This window comes from Euleptes europaea, chromosome 7, assembly GCF_029931775.1.
Source record: "Euleptes europaea isolate rEulEur1 chromosome 7, rEulEur1.hap1, whole genome shotgun sequence".
In the NCBI taxonomy this organism is placed as follows: domain Eukaryota; kingdom Metazoa; phylum Chordata; class Lepidosauria; order Squamata; family Sphaerodactylidae; genus Euleptes; species Euleptes europaea.
Window position 1 is genome coordinate 46,292,940 of NC_079318.1, and position 23,561 is coordinate 46,316,500.

General features: G+C 44.9%; 1 protein-coding gene across 2 annotated transcripts in view; it reads left to right on the forward strand.

Moving 5' to 3' along the window:
* The first annotated feature begins 8,018 nt into the window (after positions 1-8,018).
* The window catches only part of WDR26 (WD repeat domain 26), a 36,508-nt gene continuing 20,965 nt past the window's right edge, over positions 8,019-23,561 (forward strand). The window contains exons 1-3 of one of the 2 annotated variants that reach the window (XM_056852739.1): positions 8,019-8,641; positions 10,329-10,428; positions 10,614-10,670. In XM_056852739.1, coding sequence (XP_056708717.1) covers positions 8,295-8,641; positions 10,329-10,428; positions 10,614-10,670 — 504 coding nt within the window. In that variant the 5' untranslated portion in view covers positions 8,019-8,294. The remainder of the gene's footprint in view (positions 8,642-10,328; positions 10,429-10,613; positions 10,671-23,561) is intronic. The other variant, XM_056852737.1, reaches the window with a different exon arrangement.

Sequence of the window (23,561 nt, forward strand, 5' to 3'; positions counted from 1 at the left end):
AAGAGTTGGTTTTCATATGCAGACTTTCTCTACCACTTAAGGGAGACTCAAACCGGCTTACAATCACCTTCCCTTCCCCTCAACAGACACCATGTGAGGTGGGTGGGGCTGAGAGAGCTCTTAATAGAACTGTAACTTGTCCAAGGTCACCCAGCTGACTTCATGTGTAGGAGTGGAGAAACAAATCTAGTTCACCAGATTAGCCTGGCCACTCACGTGGAGGAGTGGGGAATCAAACCCGGTTCTCCAGATCAGAGTCCACCGCTCCAAACCACTGCTCTTAACCACTAGACCACACTGGCTCTAACACAGACCATTCCTCTAACCATGTACCCAACTGGGCAGACAGGAAACAAGACACATCATCGGACGTGTGGAATTCTCCAGTGGCCTTGGTGTTGAAATCAGTCGTAGATACCAGAGCAAGCAAAACTGCAGAGAAAGGCATCACACAGCTAAGACTTTGCACCATCAAATCCAGTTGCTGGAGATGAGCCACTCATTCTGATTGGCTGCCCCAGACATCAGTAATTTTGCTTAGCACCTTCTCCTGTGAGTATCTGTCCATTGCGTACATGAAGTTAATTACTGCTTCCTGCTGCTACTCATCTCAGGAACACTTGTTCTCTATTGACTGTTCACCTCTGAAGTCCGCAGGGTTTATCACACAACAGCAATCATCAGGGTGCTGGGAACCTGGAGGAGCCTATCCCTCCTCCCTGCTAGAGTACAAATTGGGCAGACATTGGCAGACCAATCTCAGACACCTATCAGTGTAATTCCTGCGCTGAAGACAGCTCAGGTTAATAACAAGCAGGAGGGTAGCCATAGAATCCTACCTACCAAAAGTCAGCAAAACGGAGACACAGTGACAATCCAGACATTTACTGAGCAGCATCAGGAACTGGGTCCTGGAAGCAAGTCAGACGCCAACTCTTTTGGTTTAGAAAAGTTAATGTGCCTTGGAAAGCAACTTCGATAGCGCATTGATAGCTGTTAAACAGCTTGCAACGGTATAGGAGCCAGGCTAGAACAAAAAGTGCTGGCAGTTACACAGTAGAGAAACTAAATGCACAGTGGTTACTGAAACTGTTGGCCATGTTTTAGGTATAGTAGGGGGTGGGCACTGCACTGTGAATGAGATCTATCTTGGCCTCTGTTCCTATTGGAAGGCTACCTGGGAAGAGAGAAAAGAGACAGTGATAATGAGTAATGTTCTACAGTGGTTAAAAAGAGCAAGATGGCTCAAATACTCTGTACATGGTCTGAGCTACAAGTTTGACAGACAGGCATCACTAGATGCATTTCCAATTCCTATAGTTATCCACCTACCCAAGCAAGGACTCCCAAGTGGTTGGCTTCACCTTTTGGGAGTTATACTGTAGTCACTGAGCCAATACTTATTCATACATTGCAAGGAATTTAATTGGAACTCTGTTGGCAGTTCCTGTTTGGACTGTTATACAAAGCTACCATACCTCCAAGGAAGGGGCCCTTTCTGCATAATACATTCTTACCCTATGCTAAGGGCTGCCTCCCAGCAGAGCCCCTGACGCCCACCTCCATAGGGTGGCAGCAGGAAAATGAGCCAAAAATTCCCATTGCATGAAAGCATTTATTGATTTTACCACAGAATTTCCAGTTTTACCATAGAGTTTCCAGTGAATGCCAGAGCATTGTGTTGACAGTATGCATTCACCTCCAGATTCACCTCAGAAATGGTGTCACATCAGTACAAAGGCAGCCCCCATGTACTCAAACCCCATTTGTCATGACCCCCACTGAGCTAGCTCTAGACTCTGACTTGGAAGCTTCTAGGAGCCTGAGGAGCCAGAGATATGGCCCCTTCGGAAGACCCCTTCCAGGGCAGCTGCCCCTGGCCCATCTGCCCCCAGAACTTGCCCCTGAGGAGCCTGTGGAAGGACTCCTTTGCTAGAGCTTTTCTCTGTCCCTCCAAGTCCTAGGGCAACTAAGCACCAGTCCAGGACTTGGTTCACAAGCCCATCAGAATTCACCTCCACCCAGCAGGAGAGTCGGTGGCAGAGAGCTTGTGCTGAGATACCCCAGCGAAGACACAGTGCCAGGCTGACATCCTGTGCTCCACCTCCTGGGCCAGACCATGGTGGATGCAATCCTTTGCAGGATTCTAGCCCCAGTTAAGCCTGGATAGATGAGCTCCAGATGCTGCTCCCAGAGCAAGTGGGGCAGCTGTCCTCTCAGCCTATTTAAGCCTTTGGCTTGGATGGGAAGCTTGCTGGATCAACCAATCTACTAGGTGTAAACCTGTATCCCTCTTCTAGCTCCTTGTTCTCCAGTTTCTTGCTTCCAGCTCTTGTTGATGCTCAGTCCTTGCTATCCAAGTCTGAGGACCCTACCACTCAAAGCATCCTGACTGGCCCTGCTTGCACAATACAGGACACCAGTCTCCTGCTGGTAGGACACCCTACCTTTTCCCCCTGTGTGGAAAGTACTACTAGTAGCAGTGTACAGAAGTACAGTGACTGAACAAACATACAGCAGTTGGGTAGAAGAGGAGTTTGCAGCAAGTGATCACTTTCTCTTGCTTTCCAGTATTTAAATTACTTATTAAAATATTTAAAACCACCTTTCCCACTGCCAACTGGTGGCCAACCTTCAGGTGGTGGCTGGAGATCTCCTGCTATTACAACTGATCTCCAGGCAACAGAGACCAATTCACCTGGAGAAAATGGTCACTTCAGAAGGTGATCTCTATGGCATTATACCTCATTGAAGTCCCTCTCCTCCCCAAATCCATCCCTCCTCAAGCTCTAGTCCCAAAATCTCCAGGTATTTCCCAACCCAGAGCTGGCAACCCTATGTACTCAGCTGGAAAATGGAGGTTTTTTAACAATATGAGCATTATTAACAATATGATGTAATGTGGTTTGTTCTCATCCTTGGCTGCTTGTGCAAAATGCTCCTTTTTTGTGCAAACTGCCTTTTCTCTAGAATTCCCACCACCAAAACCCTCCTACATGTGTTTTAAGTGTTCCTGACATGAAGTCAGATAGGTGTAGCCCAATGCTGTGACCCTACCATCTGAAATACAGAGTGCTGACCTATGTTGGCTGGAGTTTATATAGTACTTATGGTAAAGAGCTGTGATTGGCTGCCGACTTAGTATTCCAAGCTGTACCATGATAGGGTAGGGTTGCCAGCCCTGCCTTGGCAAATGCTGGGAGATTTTGAGGGTGGTGCCTGAGGAAGTAAAGACCATAAAGAGGTAGACTCTAGAGGTGATCTGGGTAGGTAAAGATCATAGAGATCAAGGAAATCCCCACAGCATCACTACAGAGGCCATGTTTTCTCCTGCGCTTCAATTTCTTAAGGGCAGAGGGTTAGGGCTAAAGTCAGGGCCTTGCCAACCACAAGTCAGCAAATGGCAAGCAAATGTAGGCATACTGGGAGCAAGGTCAGGGAATTAATTCTTTACTACTATTTAGCTCAATTGGAGTGTTTATACTTATTCTGTTGTTCTGCTTGCATAATACTATTGTGTTAAGGTACAGTTGTCTGTACAAAGAGTTATTGATGGGTACACATGCCTGCGCATCAGAAAATGATTACATGTTATAGGATGCAACAAAACCTGTAACACCCTGTGGTGGAATGGCCCCATCGACCTGTGAGCACCGCTCTGTTCTGGCCCTCTGAGGCATCTAGATATAGTGATCACCCCAAATCTCAGCCCATTGAAGGGGTTTAATCTCTGGTTTCTCCTCCTGTACGCTGCCACCAGCTAGCCATTTGGGAAATTGCTTGCCAAGAATGCCAGCACCTCTAGCCTTCCCTTAAATGGTGCCAATTAAAGGCTCTGCCTAGTGCCTGGGCCTCCTGCTACCCAATGATTGGTTACCATGGGGATGGCTTACTGCACTTGTCCTCTCTCAAGAGATTAGTGATCTAGCAACCAACTGCCTCCCTTTCACTAGCACTTCTTTTGAATTGTGTGTTTAAATGGTGGAGGTCTATGTGGTATAGAGAACAACCAACAGTGTTTAAAATAGTAAAGAATAAAAAGAAAAAGTCCACACATATACTCTGTACAGCAACATATTGAGCGAGAAACACAAAGAAAAGGAGTAAACATGCATTTCTCTTTCCAACTCAATATGTACCCTAGTTTGTCTTATTCTAAGGCAAATTCTTTAAGCTTGGAAGTTGCAGTGTTCTAAAAGCTTCCCATTACCTTGGAGTCTTTGTTCAGACAGATCACCCTTTGTCTGCTCCATGTGGCAATGATGGCCCTCAAGATGGCGCTCAGGCGTGAGAGCACTGTGCTCCAGATGTGATCAGCCAAAAATGCCCCCTCTGTGCCAAGAGATTTTATCTCTTCTGTTTTTCCACCCCCTTATGGGTCAAATAATAATTTCCTGAAATCTCCAGCTCCTCCATCTAGTTCCTCACACCCCCAGATCTCTGTGTCCTTTCTAGGTGTCAGATTCCAGCCAAGGTATGAGCTGGCCATTCCACTGTCTCTGGCCAGAAGGGCAATTTGCATTTACAAAGTTTAGAGGTTCAGTAATCACTAGCACTATTAGCAAGAGGGGCAATGCTTGGGAGCAATTGACTTCCTCATTCTTGCCAATCTTCTGCTAACTGGGAAAAACTTTTAAAACCAAGTACAGGGTTTTTGCAAAGCCCAAATGCATTCTCCCCCTCATCTCCATGTGGTATTAAGAAAAAAGATACGCTACAATAGTCTTACTTTTTGTAGTGCGAAAAGTGCTATCCTGATCTTAAATCAGTAGAAATAAGGTGATGCATTTGAGACAAAATTCACTGAAGTGAATTTTATTGGTGTAGTGGTTAAGAATATTGGACTACCATCTGGGAGACCCAGGTTTGAATCCCTTGTGCCATGGAAGCTCCCAGGTGACCTTGGGCCAGTCACTCTTTTGGCCTAACCAACCTCTCAGGTTTGTTGTGAGGATAAAATGGAGGAAAGGAGAATGATGTAAGCCACTCCAGTAGGGAGAAAGGCGGGTACAAGTAAATAAATAAAGCTCACCTGCTCATAAGGCTTGCCTCTAAAACTCTGCTCCAGAGTAAGTGCATACTACCTGAAGAAGTAGGGAAAGAACTGCTGCATTGCAACATTTATGATGACAGGCTAGAGGCATTTGGAAAACAATCATCTTTAATCATACAGATATTATGTGATGGCTGTTTACTGCTACTCCATGCCATCACACAACAGGATGTGAGAAAGAATATTGTATTCATTTGAAGCTGGTAGTATTAGTTAGGTAGGCTGCTGGGGTAATTACATTTTACAAAATGGGATTAGGTAGAGCATGAGGCATAAGATCCATGTGTTGTGAAAATCACAGAAGCTTTATTGAAAAGAAATATAATAGTTTTGATCCCTCCCCCCAAAAAAATATGGTAAGTGAACAAGACTCCGTTGATGTAGTTAGGAGACTTACTTCATACTGCAGAGCTTCTCACGTAGATAAGCTGTCCCATTACCACCATTATCAGATCCCTGATGTGGACCATAAGAGTTGTACACTTGTATATAAATATATAGGCTGAGATGCACTGAAGGACAAATCAAGAAAATGAAAGAATATATGAACAGAAAACATTTCCTGATTGTGTGTGTGTAAAGTGCCGTCAAGTCGCAGCTGACTTATAGCGACCCCTTTTGGGGTTTTCATGGCAAGAGACAAACAGGTGGGTTGCCAGTGCCTTCCTCTGCACAGCAACGCTGGTATTCCTTGGTGGTCTCCCATCCAAATACTAACCAGGGCTGACCCTGCTTAGCTTCTGAGATCTGATGAGATCAGGCTAGCCTGGGCCATCCAGGTCAGGGCTTCCTGATCATAGTAGTAGAAATAACACCTTTAAAAAAAAGAATCTTTAAATACTTGTTTCAGGACTGCTTGTCCAGTAAAAGGTTACTTAATTTATTCTGTGAGAAAACTCTTACATGTTTGGTGCTATTTAAGTTAGGGGAAAAAGATGACTAAAGGCTAGGGCTGCTAACCTCCAGGTGGAGCTTGGAGATGTACCGGAATTACAACTGATCTCCAGAACTAGAGATCAGTTCCCCTGGAGGCAATGGCAGCTTTAGGGCGCAAACTCTGTGGTATACCAAATTTCCTCCTCCAAAGGTACAGCTTCCAAATATCAAGGAATTTCCCAGGCTGGAGCTGGCAACCCTGCTAAGGGTAGGGACAAGCTAAAGGTTTATAAAATTAGGTACAGTGTTGAGAAAATGGATTGAGACAAAATTTTCTGTCTTTCAGAATACTGAGATAGACTGGTAGTAAATCCAGACTTTAAAAAGGAAGTATTTCTTCATATAATGATCAATGAATTTACGGAAAACAGGACCACAGACAGTGATGGCGATCAGCTTAGAGGGCTTCAAATGGGGACCAGACAAATCCAAGTAAGATAAGTCTACCAATGACTATAAGTCATTATGGCTAAATGGAACCTCTGTGTTCAGAGACAATATGGCACTATTACTGGTTACAGCAGGAGAGGGGAACAGCAGGGGAAAGCTGTTGTTTTCATATACTTTTGTGAGCTTCTTGAAGGCATTTGGTTGGCTAATGTGAGGAACAGGATACAGGACTAGATAAACCATTTGTCTTCCAAGTAGCTCTCTTAAGTCAAATGACATTTCATCATTGGGAAAAAACTATTACTTCCAATAGTGCCTTTTTGGTGATAATTATTGTTGCACTGATATGTTTGTGTGAATGTCACAAGCCTCTATTAACTAGCATGGATAATGACATAGCAATGTCAGATTATTTCTCCCCTCATGCCCACATTATCCTGTGTACCTTTAAATAATTTTCATTTAATTTTAATGCATTTTTCCAGTATGAAAATACTCATCTTCAACACATGGCAAATATTGGCAAGACTATTTCTTACCCCATAGCTATTTCATTTTTCCCCATTCCACATGTTATATACTAGATTTTGTTCTTTGTATGTGCAGTTCTCAATTTTTGCAACCACCAAAATTTTGATGTTTTTTTAAGTTGTTTTTTTGATGTTGTTTTTTTATGTTGATTTAAAAAAACAACAACAAGCTTGCAAGCTCAGTGTCTGCCAACGCCTCATGTTAGGTGGGAACAGGACATTACACTTAGGGTAGGGGCAAACAAGCCCGGAAAATGTTTTGTTTCCGCAACAATGAACTTTGTTGTTGTTGTTTTTTGTTCTAATACATTTTTTGTACTGAGTTCGATTATCAAATTAAATTTATCTCGTTACAACTATAAAGCAAAATAATAATAATAATAAAAAATCTCAGGACCCAAAGTTTTCGTTCTAAACAGCCACTGATATCATATAGAACCGCCACTTCAAAGTTATGCAAATACGGAACAACTGGCCGACAACATTTTAGTTCCTGTTTATGTATAGCTTCTAAGTTTTAGTTCCTGTTTATGTATAGCTTTTAAGATCCAGTACAAACGAGAGCGAGACAGAAATAAATGCACGCCTGTGGGCTCTCCCTATATGGGCACATGAGATCAGCAAGGTGGACTAACAATGAGCGCCGCTGCACACACACACAGACAGGTGTTATGACAAAAGCCCCCGTCAAAGCGTCTGCCCGCCCGGCTGGGGGTGCTGCAGAGACTGGCCAGAGACCCTCCCGCCACTGGCCCCAGGCTGCCCCTATAGCCTCCACACCCCACAGTCTACCCCAGGCGGCAGCGGAAGTGAGTGTAGGGGGCAGTAAAGGAATTTCCTGTGACGTCCCGGCCCGGACTCCATTAGGCTGCAGCTAGGCAGAGAAGCCACAAACCCAGCGGATAGTGGAGAGGAGCGGGCCGGGTGCCTGGGGCTGCCAGGCGGGGAGGGGGGGCTCCGGGTCGCGTCAGCTGGAGGGACCCTAGAGCCGGCGGCTGCCGCCTCCTGAGGGACCCCGGAGAGAGGGACAGGGCCCCCCGCTCCTTTACCCCCCCGTCACCTCCCCCCCATCCCACCCTACCCCCCGCCTCCCCTTCCTTGCTCCCCCCCCCCGGCTTCCCACCACGGCCGCTCTCGGCGAGGAAACTCTGGCCTCCGCTTCCTCCTCCTCCGACTCGGACACCGGCGGAGCCTCCCCGCCACCGCGGAAGAAGGCGCGGGCCTCCCCGGCGGCGGCGGCGGCGGAGGGAGCAGGAGAGCCCGGGGCTTCTGCGGGCAGAGCAGGCCTCACCTCGTCCCCGTCCCTCTCGCTCTCCGCCGGGCTCGCCCCCCCTGCTGCCAGCCCCCTCAGAGCCAGCGGGAGCGCCGGCGGCACCAGCAGCGCCATGCAGGCCAACGGGGCAGGAGGGGGGCAGCAACAGCCGCCGCCGCCGCCGGGTCCCGAGCTGGGCTGCCTCAGCGCCCAAAACGGCGAGGCCTCGTCGGGCTCGACCGGCGGGGAGCAGCTGGCTCACGCCAACGGGCTGCTGCCTTTGGCCAACAACGACGGCGGCGGCGGCGGGCCGAGTGTCAACAACGGGGTGGCGGCCCCCGGGGGGTCCGTGGCCGAGATGGGGGGAGGCGGCGGCGGCGGGGTCGGCGGCAGCGCCCTGAAGAAGAAGAAGCGTCTCTCGCAGTCCGATGAGGACGTGATCCGGCTCATCGGGCAGCACCTTCACGGGCTGGGCCTCAAGTAAGTGGGCCGCGCCGAAGACAGGTCTCTCCCTCTCCCCCCCCCCAAACAACAACAACAACAACATTTGGGGTTAAATCTTCCCAGAACGTATCGGTGGACGGTCGCGATGACTCACGACGAGGCCCTCTTCCCTTCCTGTTTTTGTTTTTCTGCCCACAGTAAATTCTGTTTTCTTCGGGTCTACCAGTGAAAACGGGTTGGGGTGGGGGGAGCCCTGATGATTGGGGGCCCGGGGGGGGGTTGATGACAACGTTATTAATGCCTTGCCTGTTATTGCAGCTGAAGTGGATAAAAATCTTTTTGTGGGGGATGTGAATACTGAGTGGATCTAGGTTTGTGCTGATGGGAATAATAGCCCTGGCAGACTTGTTTATTTTAGGACATATTGTATGCCCAAGGGGAAAAAGCCAGCACTTTGTGTGTGTTGGTCCATATTTCTTTCCGGGAAGGCACTTTCTGCCACACAATTACCCTGTCGCGGTTTAATAAGGAAGGGGGAAATGTGGGAGAGGAGGTAGATCTAACAAACGATGGAGGCCATGAAACCAAGGGCCTATTTTTCTGGCCTAGTCCAGTTTTAACTTCCTACTAAGAGAACAGGTAGATCTTCGGTCATCCATGACGGTATGGGAGCCCAACAGATCGTAAAAATGAATTGCTGCAAAGATGGTACTCATGACATATTATGAACGCAATGAAGTATGGAGATGTTTGTTTATGTGATTCTGACAAACATATTTAATCCACAGAAGAAAATGAACATGTATAGACAGGTTTCATTGGGAAGTATCTGAGAGGCTAGTTGATTGGATGGGCATGATTATTAAAGTGTAGTTTGGATACAGCTCGGTTTAACAGAGCCTTTCAGTATACTCTGTGTACTTTAAAACAATAATGTCAAATGTGTTGACTCTTCTGTAGCTTGCAGCACTGCAGTACTTTTGAGCTGAGTAATAGGCATGCAGCTGGGGTGGGGGAGGGTAAAAAACAAATACAGGACATAAGCAATTGGAGTTTGTTTTGTTAATCCAACTTGAAAAGTACAATATAATGGTACCTAGTTGCTTACTGAAACTTCATGAAAAGTCTCTCTTTCTTATATGTGTCCTTGGAAAACTAAGGCTTTCTGTACATTGTGAAAGCTGGTGTCACTGTAGGAATGGATTGGTTTTAATTAACTTAGTACACAAAATGAGCACAACACAGACATAAGGCAAGTTTACAGCAGCAGGCGACAACTCGTGACTGTTCATAGTCTACACCATAGTAAATGTGCTATTTTTAGTTTTAAAAGTGGTGGGGGAGGGTTGCAGGTTTACAGATTGGGTACTTAATAAAATAAGCCATCTGATATTCAACTGACATGAAATAGGCAGAGATAAATTCATGAAAAGTGTACAGATCAGTCCTTCAACTAATTCTTAAAGTTAGATTTGATGTTAGCTTTGTTGTTTTTTAAGCCCTGTTTTTCTTATTTTAATCAGAAAAAAATGCCATTTGTGGGTATTTTGGGATGTTAATAATCCATACATAATTCTGAGAGTACAGGTTGAGACATGTTCATATTCCAGTGTTATATATTACTATAACATCTGGGTGAAACAGCTTTCCCCCCTGAATATTTTGGACTGTAGGTAAGAATATGTCAGCTATGCCTTTTTAAAAAATACTTTGTCTCTTGCAGCCAGACTGTTGATCTTCTAATGCAAGAATCAGGGTGTCGTTTAGAGCATCCTTCTGCTACCAAGTTCCGCAATCATGTCATGGAAGGAGAGTGGGATAAGGTAATGAGGCCTCTAACTACAGCTAAGACTGTGATTTATGCACACTTACTAGAGAATAAGCCTCACTCTTTGGGACTTGCTTCTGAGTAAACATGCATAGGATTGGGCTCCAGACTTGTATATATTGTATTTCACGATTCTTGGCTTACCTTTTTCTCTCTCTTTTAAAAAACTGCTTCTTGTAGGCTGAGAACGACCTGAATGAACTCAAGCCTTTAGTGCACTCTCCACATGCAATTGTGGTAAGACACATTCTTGAACAGTTTCAGATTCAGGCTAAAATTATTATAGTAACACTTTTTTGTTCTTGGTTGGAATTGTGATAATATACATGTCACCTCCTCTATATGCTCTAGCTGCTTTTTCCTGATTATTAGTAATATTGCTTAGTACTATGAGTTAAGTTCCACTGATGATTACTGCTCTCCCGCAATAGACATCTGACCCCCCACCACCACCACCACGATGCTGTTCCTGGAGGTCCTTTGTCCCCCAGGAGCAGCATTTAAGGGAGCATTTTGGGCTGCATTGGAGGAGGGAGGGAGATGGAGACTTTGCATATGATCAGCCACAGTTCTGGAGATCACACTGCTGCAGAGAGACCATTTTTTGTGTGCGTAACTTGTAGTTCAGAAATGTGAACAACTTTGGGGTTAATTCTAGAAGTTTTCTTTAATGAGTTCTGGAATGTGACATCTGTTTGTGTTTTCTTGGGATGTATTCACTGTGAAAGTATGCCATATATGAATAAAATTTCATTGACATGCAGTATCTTCAAGCAAACAATACTACTGCTTTTTGTTCTGCATTTGTATTGCCATCTAGAATTTAGGGCTTTATTTTGGTATTCTGTTTGATTTAAACAGACTGGTCTTGTGATCTTTTCATTTTAAATCCTACATCTCAGCTCTGCATGTTGTAACTGCTTTCTCCTCACTCCCTCTATTGATTGGGTTTGTTGATGTACTAGTTTAAAGGTCTTAATTTCTATGGTACGGAAGTAGAAAGGGCATGAAGTACTTCATGTCACTATTTTCTTCAGTACAGTAATTCTTTTCCTACATCCAGCGGACTGTTTTTACAGTGGTGACACTTCCTTCTTTTCAAGTGGAAAATATAGTAGTACTGTTGCTAGTGATTGTAAAAACAGGTATCAGCTGGTGTCTGCTTAGTTTTCTTCTGGTTGATTCCTATGTTGTCAAAAGGATACTTTCCTGTTCTTTCTTCCCTCCCCCACCAGGCAGGAAGTCTGGAAAAACAGATGCCACGTTAAACTTCAGTGGCTGCCTGAAAGTAGTTATGTTTTGTTCCTTTAACCAGGTCAAAGTCTGACCATGTCAAAAACCTTTCCTCTCAAAACAAGTAATTTTTTTACCTTCTTAGCAAACTCATACAAGTAGACAGCTGATAGCATGACACTAATCACTACCTTACATCTTGGATAGTATACAAATAATTTAAAAGTGCAGGAATAAAATACATGTGTGTTTCTGAGGTATTACAATTCAGCTGTTAATATTTTAAAACTGATACGCCAACATTTTTTAATGCCATTTCTATTTAATTTTTGTAAAAGTGGTCATAAACTAGTTCAGTATGGATTGGCATTCTACTTGAGTGTTTAATTTGTAAGAGGAAAAGAACAAGGAGCCTACATAGCTGAATACTAAAAACAACATAAAGGCCAGTTTTGGAAAATGAATTAAGGTAAGTTGTGCAAGGGTAGTATTGTCCTTTAATCAAAACTGTTTAAAATAGATTTTAAAGCCCCTTACTCTTGATTTTGTGTTCATCTTATAAAAGTGAAATGAATTATGTGGAGAAATTCAAAAGACACACAAATTGTAGTAGGAAGTATTTCCCATCCTTAATATTTGTGAGAGTGAAATCTATACATCTGGAGCTGAGATGTAGGGAGTATTTCCCATCCTTAATATTTGTGAGAGTGAAATCTATATATCTGGAGCTGAGATCTAAGGGTATAATCTGGAAACCTTGGAGGCAATTCTAAACAAACTGTTGATTGGTGTGGGCTAGATGTGTCCTTGCTATATTTCTAGACACAGCAATATTGCCATTGGAAATAAGTCCACCTTCATATCCTAAACTGATTGCTTAAAATGTTAGCTAACAAGAATTGGAGACACTTGAAACTTGTTGTATAGCAGGCTGTCCTTAGATAACCTTCCACCATGGAAAAAATTGATTTCTGAGACTTTTCTGGAGCATGTAGCAGCAGATATTAAGAAAAGGAACTGAAAAGTTTAAGACTGAACTGTAAAAATACTAGAAGTCTTAAGTGGTTTCCATGTGGGGGATGGGCTTGTGTGGTTTTCCCATTGCTGGTGCAGCTGTTGATAAAGCACAGCCGCTGTGGGGCTTCCACAGGGCAGGTTTCCCCACTGTTTCCCTGCCCCAGTTCCCTAGCAGTGGACACCCTTCCCCAGCCACTAGGGCTTTTGCAATCTTTTTTCCCCCTTTTACAGATCAGCACTGGAATATACCTATAACAATATACCAATATTTTACTGGGTTCTCTGAATTCCCAGCTTTCATTAAAATAAAAGTAAATCTCTAGCCTTGTCTGTTGCAGAGATATGAAAGCTGGGAATTCGGGAACCCCTGTACACATATTGGTATATTAAAAAGCCCTTGAGGCAGGGGGAGGAAATTGCCACTGTGGGGACAGGGTTAGGGAAAACAGCTGCTGTATGGGTAGGGAAGTCTGAAATTTCCCACCCACACAGTAGCCATCTAGGCTTTACCGCAATCTTTCCTGGAACTTTGGATCAAACCAGGTTTGAGAACATCATAGAAAAGCTGGGGAAACACCAGGATGTGCACTAATACACCATAATGCTTTGGGGAAGCAGGGGAAAAAAACCCTGCTTCCCAAAAGCATTAAACCCAGGGAAGATAACATGTATGGAGATGGTATTAAATTGGTTCCATAATATTATATGTTGATTTTATAATGATTTGAACTCACTGTATGTATTCTACAAATGTTACATTTAGAAAAGCATTTACTCTATTAGAATCCCAGTTGATGCCTTTATGGGTTCTAGATATTTCAAGAAAGCAGGCTACAAGTTAAGGTGCTGCAACATACTTCCCTTGTTACTGAAACAAGTTTGCCGCATGTACAAAGGCATTTGAGAGGAATCGTTCTTGATAGAATAGATTTTGGCCGCCACAATACACTTTTATTTGCCCTACATCTTTTGTAACTTAAACACATGTGGCATTATACTCTTAAAAAATAAAAACAGAAGGGGAGAATGATGTTGTAAGCTGCTCCCCTGTTGGGGAGAAAAGCAAGGTATAAATAAATATACCATAATAAATAATACCCTTGCCTCCTTATGGTCAGAGTAGCTCAGATTAAAAGAATTCATAATACTTTCATAAGATGCGTAGGCTAGGCTGTGGCTTATCTTTTTCAAGGGAAGGCAGTTTCACAGTTGGGAGATCAAAAAGATACTGTTAAGAGGTTGTCCTCAGTTGATTTCTGGGGTGATTATAGAAAGAAGAAGTATGTTGGGCTCAGGCAATGTAAGATTGATTAGCTTGATCCTTTGCCAGTTTACTTGGCATCAATTCCCACTAATCTCAATGAGGTTTGCTCTCCATTATCTATATGTGGGTTTTGCAGCATTAATTGTTGAAAACTGCCCCTTGAATTATGCCAGAAGTCACTAGAGTCTACTTCACACTGTTGAAAAGAACTGTAAGCAGAGCACATGCAGTTGTTGAAGACCTCAGTGATGAGGTGGACTCTAAATCTTAAATAATCAGACTCTTAAGTATACCACACATTGATGATCCAAAACCACCTATAGCCTGTGAACATAGGTGACTAAGAAAAGCTGATTGCATTGCCCGTCTTTCGCCTCTTCTCTACCATGTATCTGAAATTTGTAAATCAGTAGTCTTGTGCAGATTCAGTTTAAGTTGGCTTGTAATCATCTGGTTTCATAGAAAACCTCTGCAAGATTGGACTTAGGGTCCATCCAATCCAGTATCCTGTTTCCAGCAGCCACTTAGATGGATTCCTCTGGGCAGCCTACAAGCAAGGCATGAAAGCAGCAGCCCTCCTCTATTGTATATCCTCAGAAACTGGTGTCCAGAGGTATATTGCTTTGACTGCATTTCCAGTCATGGCTGGATTCAGAGAGCTATAGGATTTGAGGGTGGAATTCCATGTTGCATATAGTTCCCTGAGGCCATAAAATTGATAAATTGCATGTACCTGCAGCTGCTAGATGTTCATTTGTTACTAGATGTCCAGCAAAACTACTAAATAGCAAGGCTGGGGATAGGACTGTAGTCAGTTGAGGAATCTGTATCCTTTGAGTGATGTGGTTCCCTCTGGCCAGAATTCCCTTGCTAGGATGGACATGATGAGTCCATTTGGCAAATAGTCACCCATAAAGTTCCAATTACACCTATTGCGTTGATAGGTAAGATCAATGGAAAGAGCTATAATGTTAATTTCCTGTTTTCATTTGGCTGGTTATTGCAGGATATCATAATACATAACTGAATTGTAGCTGCAAATTGAAGAATGCCATGATAGATAAATCATAATAATCGGGTGGATCCTACTCCTAGCCTCCTCCTCTCCTGAGCAAAGTCTGAAGTTCTCCTCCAGCGAGCCTTTTGCCAACTAAGTGGCTCTTCTGCTGCAGGAAGAGTCACTTAAATTGAAGGAAGCTTCCTTAGGTTCAAAGAAGCCTCCTTGGAGGATGGTTGGAGCTAACCCAGTAATTTATTTCAGTTGGTTTAGGATGGAGTAATTCTACATAGGATTGCATTGTTTATCACAACTATCCGTGGTCTTGCAGTGTAGAAACTAATGGCTGAGAAGAGTCCATGCCTCGTGGGAGACTTTTATTGAGATCATTTGGATCCATGACAATTCACTGGGGCTGCAATACAAGCTAATCTTTCATTCCTGTCAATATACTATGAGGAGAAGCTGTCAGTAACAATTTTCAACCTAACATTCATCTTTTCGATGTAATGTTTTCATACTTGACAACTGGAAAATTAATTTGGCAGATATTGTAGATTATTTTATACAGAAACGCTCAAACATTTATATTGAGCAGCTCCTGTGCATATTACCAGGTTATCTCAGAAGCACAGAATGTTTGAAGGGTGCCGGGAACAAGATTTAAACTCAGTTTATGTTCCAGTAATGCTTTGTGTCTAACTTTGACCACCTGCTTTTTAGTTGTTTTCCTACTACTCTGGGGCTGTTGACAAGGTACAGTGAACTCATGTACAATCTGCGTACAGTGTATTTTTTAAAAGCATTTATTCATTAATTCTCATGTTACACTCAATGCATGTATAGCTGAACGTGATTGAAACTGCACATTTATCCAGGTTCTCATCCCTGGTTTCATTTGTAAAGTGATCACATATTGGTTCTTTCATACAAACAGGTGTATGCACGTACATGCAGGTTCTATGTGTGTTCATTGTAGCATGTGAACAAGGCGATTCTGTAGCTGTGAAAGTCTTTGTTGAAGGCCTCAATAAAAAAAGGCACAAGCTCTTCCTGCTAGTTGCTATGGCGTATTGTAAGAGTGTCGGAATTCCCAAAGGAGTATCCCCTTATTTCTTCATAGTTTTTTTGCTCCTTATGCTGATGGATGTAATTAAGGGATAGCAAGAGAGGTGAATCCACATCTTGCAAGGAGAATACTTGCAACTGGTTGTCCTTCCATCAGTTGTGTTGAGAGCCAGAAAGAACAATATCACTGATCCTGAGGTGGAATATAACATTGTAACACCAAGTTTCCCTTCATTAAAATGGATCTCTATGATGATGGGGTAGATAGAAACAACACTCTTTGTTAAGCAGTTAACATTTCACTCTGTGTTAAGCAGTTAACCCCTGCTTGGAGCAGTAACTGTAATTAGTATATTTCGTTGCTCAGACCTTCATGTGCACATACTTGTGCATTTGCAAGTACAGCTTTTGGTAATGGAGGTTTGGCTTCAGAGGATGGGCTTTCTTTCTGAAATCACCATTTTAAACCACCATTTCTACAAAGTGTGATAAAAAGGATTATTTTCCGCCCTCCAGGCATTCCAGCAAATCCTTGCCTATAGGGGGAGTAGGCAGATATTAAGCATCACTGGCATCAGCCAGTGAAAGGCTGTGGAACATGGGATAGGAGGAGAGTTAAGTGCAAGGAAAGTCTGTCACTGCCCCAGATAAGGCTTGGGGAAGAAACAGAGAAAGAAAAACTACCAGGAGATTAGTTAGATAGTTAGGCTTCACCCAGTGAAGGAAAAGAACTTGGGCATCTATAGTTATATGTACATAGGGCTCAGGGGCTGATAAAGGGGTAGGAATAGGTATCCTGTGTTACTCTAAGGAAATAGTAGGTTAGGGACTTGTGCGGGGATTGAGGAAAATATCTGAAGAGACAACCAACCCTATTTCAATAGGCTGGGGTTTAAGGAGGAAATGAAATCATTCTCTCTTTCTCTGTCCATGTGTGTGTAAAATAGCAGAACTCTAATGTCTCTTGCTGACTTCTTACATTCCTTGTCTTATCCACCAAACCACTAAGCATTAAGCCCTTCTAAAGAAGAGACAATAAACTTATCTTTTTGTGTTGTTAAAATAAGGTGTTGGTGTGAATCACTCCAGGAGAGGGGGGAAAGCCTTAGCCGGATTCCTACTCTACCTCCCCAGGCTTCCTCTATAACAGTGATGGTGAACCTTTTAGAGACCGAGTGCCCAAACTGCAACCCAAAACCCACTTATTTATCGCCGGGTGCCAATGCGGCAATTTAACCTGAATACTGAGGTTTTGTTTAGGCATTCCCGCACATTTGGAGTCATGCATAGTTTGGTTCAAGTCCTGCAGCACCTTAGAGACCAAAAAGATTTGCGTGGGGTGGGAGAGAGATCTAGCCATTTATGCATGGGAGGTTTTGGCTTGGATTTGCCGCTCTCTAGATGCACATTTCCCCCATCCAAATTCTCAAAAGTCAACTATACGCTTCCATGCAGTTTTGAGAATTCAGACGGGGGAAATGTGCACCTAGAGAGCGGCAAATCCAAGGCAAAACCTCCCAGGCAAGAAAGAGCCTCTCTCTTTGGAGAGCCAGAGGTCCCTTCCTCAGATACAAGCAGGAGCGGAGACCCCGAGCCCCTCTATCCCAGTGGGAAGGTGGGGAGGGGTGTTGCAAAGAAGGGATGCAGGGGACAATGCAAAATTGCCAGCAGCTTGGTTAGAGCCGTGGAGGGGGGTGGAGAGGGAGCAAGAGAGAGGGCGAGAAGAAAAAGAAAGGCCATTTATGCATGGGAGGTTTTGCCTTGGGATTTGCCGCTTTCTAGATGCACATTTTCTCCATCTGAATTCTCAAAACTCTGCTCTCCAAATGCACATTTGCCCCAGCCAAATTCTCAGAACTCAACAATAAGCCCCCCTGCAGTTTTGAGAATTCAGATGGGGAAAAATGCGCACCTTGAGAGCGGCAAATCCAAGGCAAAACCTCCCGTTCGTTTTCGCCCAGAAAGAAACGAGGAGCTTCTTCTTCCAAGGGCGAAACCCCCCCCCATGCATAAATGTCCAAGAAGAAGCCCCAGAGAAACCCTGCAATGGAATCCCCTGGAGGGGGGGAAGCAGATGGGCTGGAAGGCTCCTCTCTCCAGAGAAGGTGGGCCCCCTTATGCAAAGGAAGGGAAGGGGGGGCGGGAAATGAGCCCGGGATAGACAGTTGCGGCCTCAGTGCGAGGCGCGCGAGGGGCCCGGAGTGAGTCACGGGTGTCGGGGACAAAAGTAAAGCGGGATGGAGCAGAAGGGCCCCTCCCTCCCCCCCGAGGGTCCCAAGCTGCGCCTTTGGGGATGGGGGGGGAAGGGGCAGCCCTCGGGCCCAAAGGTGTCCCCACCCCCCCCACTGCTTCCGGCTGATCCTTTGCCCCTCCCACCCGCCTCTCCCGGGCACTCCTCTCGGCGGGGCAGGGGTAGACCCCCCTCTGCGGCGCCGCCGCCCCCCCAGGCCCCCCAGCCCGCGTCTCCACAGAGGGGGGGCCCCGCAGGCGGCCAGAACCCCCCCCCAGGAGCACCCTGCAGCCAGCGCCAGCAGGGGCACCCCTCAACACGCCCTCCCACGCTTGGGGGTCGCAGACGGAGGGGCAGAAAAACCCTCCCTCCCGCCCTCGTTTTCTCAGCCCACCCTGGGCTTTTAGACGCTCCTCCCCCCGCCCGCCCGGGACGAGGAGGCGGCGAGTGTGGCGTGGGGACGCTGGCAGCCCAGAGGCCCCAGCAGCCCGACGGCAGCGGCAGAAGACGAGCGGGGCTGCCCGGCCGCTCCCCCGGGGCCGCTCTGGATGGAGAGGCGCAGGGCGCGCCGGAGAGGTCCCCTGTGCGCAAGGGCGGCGGCGGCGGCTCCGTAGCGGTCCCTTCCTCTCCTGTAGCGCCGGCGCAGCGGTCGGGTCCCTCCTCCTGCCTGCCTGCGCAGCGGAGTGAGTGAATGGCCGGGGTGGGGGGGCGCCGGACGGGGGGGGCAGCTCTGCCGGCTGGCTCTGGCCCCTGCGCGTGCCCACAGAGAGGGCTCCGCGTGCCAGAGTCGGCACGCGTGCCATAGGTTCGCCAACACGGCTCTATAATAACAGCATGCAATCCAGCACAATATATATTAAGATTGCCTTACTGACCATTCACAACTCAGTCACTGCTATACTGGAAGGTGTGACAGGGTGGGTGGGAAACTGAGAAAACACCTAGCCATCACAACTGCTTTGGGGTTTTTTTGTTTACATTTAACTTGTTTTAGCATTGGTTTTACCACCATCATACAAGTAGTCTAAGGGGGTTGAATGCAGAGAACCTCATACTCTGATAGACTTTGCGACTGTTCTTCTGGACAGATAGGAAATTTGGAGCATTGCTTATTGTAATGTGGTACCTTTTACAGTATTAGGGATTTGTGATAATGAGGAGTTGTTAACATCAGATAAGGTTAAGAAACTCTTGGCAGGTGTGGATTTTGGAAGTACATTGGTTGTAGCCAATTTTTTTGCTCATGTAAATGTGTTTAAAGGACCTCAAGTGTGGTAACTGGTTGTTTATTAAAATTATTTTCATCCCATTCTTGAGCTGTCGGTGGCCAGTGATGGTGGGGAGGAGGCATCGCTGCAGCGCCTCCTAACCAGTTTTGCGGTTGCCAAAATCTAAAAAAAAACCTTTAAAAGGCTTTTTCTTTGTTAAATGGGACTTTTTGCCCCATTGAAAACTGAGGCTGCACCTGCTAAAAAGCAGGCACAGCAACACTGTTCATCCCACTGGTGTAACGGGGTGAAAGGGGACAGGAGGCTGCCTACAGGCAGCCCCACTCCTGAGAACGCCCCCCGGATGCCGGAACACCCCCAGAATGCTGGTGCGGGCCTTTACACCGGTGGGACGCCAGCGGAAGGCCCAGCTGGAATCCGTGGCGGCAGTGCCAGGAGACGGGCGTTCGGCCTCCACGCTGGCATTGGGGCCACTCATGGCGGCATAAGTAGCCCAAGCACCGGCATGGAGGGCCCAACGCCGGCGTAGCCCCTTTCTGGCCTCCTGAGGACTTCCGTCCTCAGAAGTCGGGACTGCGCTGTTTGCGTTGTATCTAGTGTGACGTTGCTCAAGGCTTGTAGGCTAAATGATTAGTATCATTCTAAGTTTGAAGTGCATAAGGGGTTATCCCAGGTCAAAATGTTGGTCATCATTTGAGCTATAGTAGAGCTTTTTAGACATGATATTGATAGAGGGGGAGAAGAAAATTATTGCTCCATAAGTAGCTCAGTATTAAAGTAATATTCCTAGATAGTCAAGTAGTTTAATTTTAAAATAGTTTGTACACTGAGGCTCTATGTAGGCAGTAAATCATAGCTGTTGTTTACTGAAACTTCATTAGGTATTATGTCTGAATATCTAAGCTGTGGTTAAGGAGTGAGCCCAAGTGGTGTGAACATAAAATAAAGGAGAGGAAAATGATGTAAGCTGTTTTGGATCCTGATTGGGGAGAAAGGCGGGGTATGAATGAATTAAATAATAAATAAATGTTAAGTCTGCACTGAGCAATTTTCTTACCTGGCAATCATGTGGTGTCTCCCTGTACACATGCTGGCAGAGGTTACCTAGGCAAGCTAAAAATGATCTCATTATACATTTGGGATCTTAACCCTGAATTTTTAAAGCATTATTACCTCCATTGGGACTAAATAGTTGTGCCTTGTCAAACAGCTTGTATGTATGGCTTTTAAATTCTTGTTTTCTTTCCCAACCTGTACTTCCCTTTAACACAATTCTACCATTTCGAACCGTCTGTAAAAATTGCTCTCAATTTAAAAGCTGTAGCTCTTTTATGATCTGTTTTACACATTTAACCATTTGGAAGAAAGTTGTCATTTTATCAGAAAAATGATTTCAATACGTGAATGATGCATGCATTTTATACTTTATGAAGCAGGTGGTATACAAAATAGATCCTTGGAGGCTATAGGCATTTCTGGGCTCTTGAGCATGCCTCTTGATGTGTCCAAGAGGTAAACAATAAATGAAAATTTGACTATTTTGATCTCTGCTTTTGGGTATATTTCCAAACAGTAAAATACATAAATTAGGCAATTTAGTAGTTCTGTGGTAGATATTCTGGAGTAAATATTCCTCTCCAGTTTTCAATAAGAACTGAACTCTACTAAGCTGGACATTATCTGAGAATGGCGCTACTGTATTCACTAAAACAGAACTTGATTTCTCACATTAATGCTGTTCCTTAACTGCCTTTAGAGGCATGCTGCCTCTTTTTCACTGAGTATTAGTTGCTGTGGGGACAACTGAATGGGTGGGGTGGCAGATAGCCTTTGCCATCAGCCCCTGTTTGTTGGCTTCTTGTGGGCATTCGCTGCTGTGGAAAGTAGAATGGTAGAGTACGTAGATGTTTAAACTGATGGCACCATGATGCCTGTGGGTACCACATTGTGGACCCCTTCTTTAAAGGACAGTGCCCTTCTAATCAAAGAAGAGAAGTTTATGTTAAGAAAACTATCATCTTGTTTTGCTTGAGTTCTCTAAACTAAAACAAACAATCAGGTGTCATGGAGAGGAGCATGTGGAATGAGCCATTTGATTTGGGGAGCCTTTGCTGTTTTTAGAATGTAGCCATACAAATCCCCCCATCCAGATAACATGAGTTGATTCTAACTGTTAAATCAAATTTAGCCTTTAAGAATTGTATCAGTCCAAAACAACCATGAATATAAATTTGTTCCTAGAACAGTTATAGCATATCACTTGTAGCTAAATAGTGTTTACGCTACACAGAAAAATAGTCCATAACTACTGATGATGTAGCCATCATGCCTTTTGCACTTGGTGTGTGTGTTAGGTGCTGTCAAGTTGCTTCCAATTAATGGCACCGCTGTGAATCAGTGTCCTCCAAAACATCCAGTTTTTAACAGCCTTGCTCAGGTCTTGCAAACGGCTTTCTTTATAGAGCAATCCATCTCATGTTGGGTCTTCCTCTTTTCATGCTGTCTTCAACTTTTCCCAGCATTATTACCTTTTCCAGTGAATTTATATCTGCTGAGGGACAGGAGAATGATTCTAAAATTCTTTTTGGGTTTGTGCACATACTTGAGGAGTATTCGCTCAGATCCTGGTTGGACTGGGAATAAGGGTGGGCTATAAATACGAAAAATAAATAAATAAGTGCACCATTTTTTTTACCCATGGCTTATTCTTTTACTTAGAAAAGCAGACTTTATCTCAGTATGTCAGTCATGAAATTCAGTAATATTATGAATATTTGTATAAATGTCAGTTTTCATTTTAAACCACTTAATTATACCATTTGTTTTAAATGTCTTCTATCCAATGAATTTAAACTGTAATATTTCTAATGTATTTAAACTTTTCCCTTGCCCAGTTCAGTAGCTAGAATCCTGGATGCTATTGGCAGCACTCCTGGTTCCTCCCCATTTCCTCCCTGCAAAAACAAACATGAGAAAATAGATTAGGATGGGTAGCCGTGTTAATCTGTGTAGCAACAGAAAAGAGCGAAGGTCCAGTAGCACCTTAAAGACTTAAAAAATTTCTGGCAGGGTATGAGCTTTCGTGAGTCACAGCTCACTTCTTCAGATACAGTTAGAATGTGAGTCCCTCTATCCTTAAGTAGAGAAGAGTGAATTCAGACACCCGATGGCATTAGCATGTAAATGACAATACCAGGTAAATGACATTAACAGGCGTGATTGGATCAGGTGTGATGTACAAAGGGGCAGTAGGTGTGGAGAAAATAGGCCTGCTAAGCCCATCCCCAGTTTATTGTTGTGGGGGAGGAGTGTCTTGCCTAGTAGTCCAAATAGAGCAGTGATTCTCAACCTTTTTCGAGTCACGACCCCCTTTTACAATTGCCAGGTAACCTGCGACCCTCGTCACATTTGCATAAATTTGCATAAATTTGCATAAATGACATTTTCAATAGGATAAAGAAAACACATTTGTTTTTTTGGCAGTCCAGGGTATCCATATATATAATTACTTTAAATTTTAAAGTTTAAAACAAACAAGCAAACGGTACTACCACCTGTTGTGCAGCGGCTGTGAGGGTGTGGCGCGGCAACCTTTCCTGGCACGGAGGAAAGAGTGTCTCCGAGCATGCACTGCGTTCCTTGTCCTCCCCTCTCTCCCCAAAAACTCTTCCAAGCAGGCCGGGGCTCTCGTGAGGAAACCCCCTTTCTTGTGACTGGGACACTGCTTGTGCACAGAACTGCAGTTATCCCTCAAAGCGGAGCTCCGTTTAATCACCTCACGAGAGCGAAGGGCCAGGAAAGAGCCGAGGGCCGCTTATCCCGCTCGGACTTTTCGTGCCTTTTTCTCCCCTCCGCCAGTCACTGCTCCTTCTGCACCTCACCGAACCTGCGCAGTCGAGGGGGAAATCCCGAACTGCGCATGCACCTTGACTCTCTCCCCCTTGGCCTTGCCAGAATGGAACTGATGGCTCAGGGCAGAGCGGAACTGATGACTCAGGGCAGAAAAGTGAAGCCACACTACAGACATGCGCACTTGGATTCCAGACTGAAGCTCCCGCCCCACCCGAGCGCAGCTAAAAGTAAAAACAAT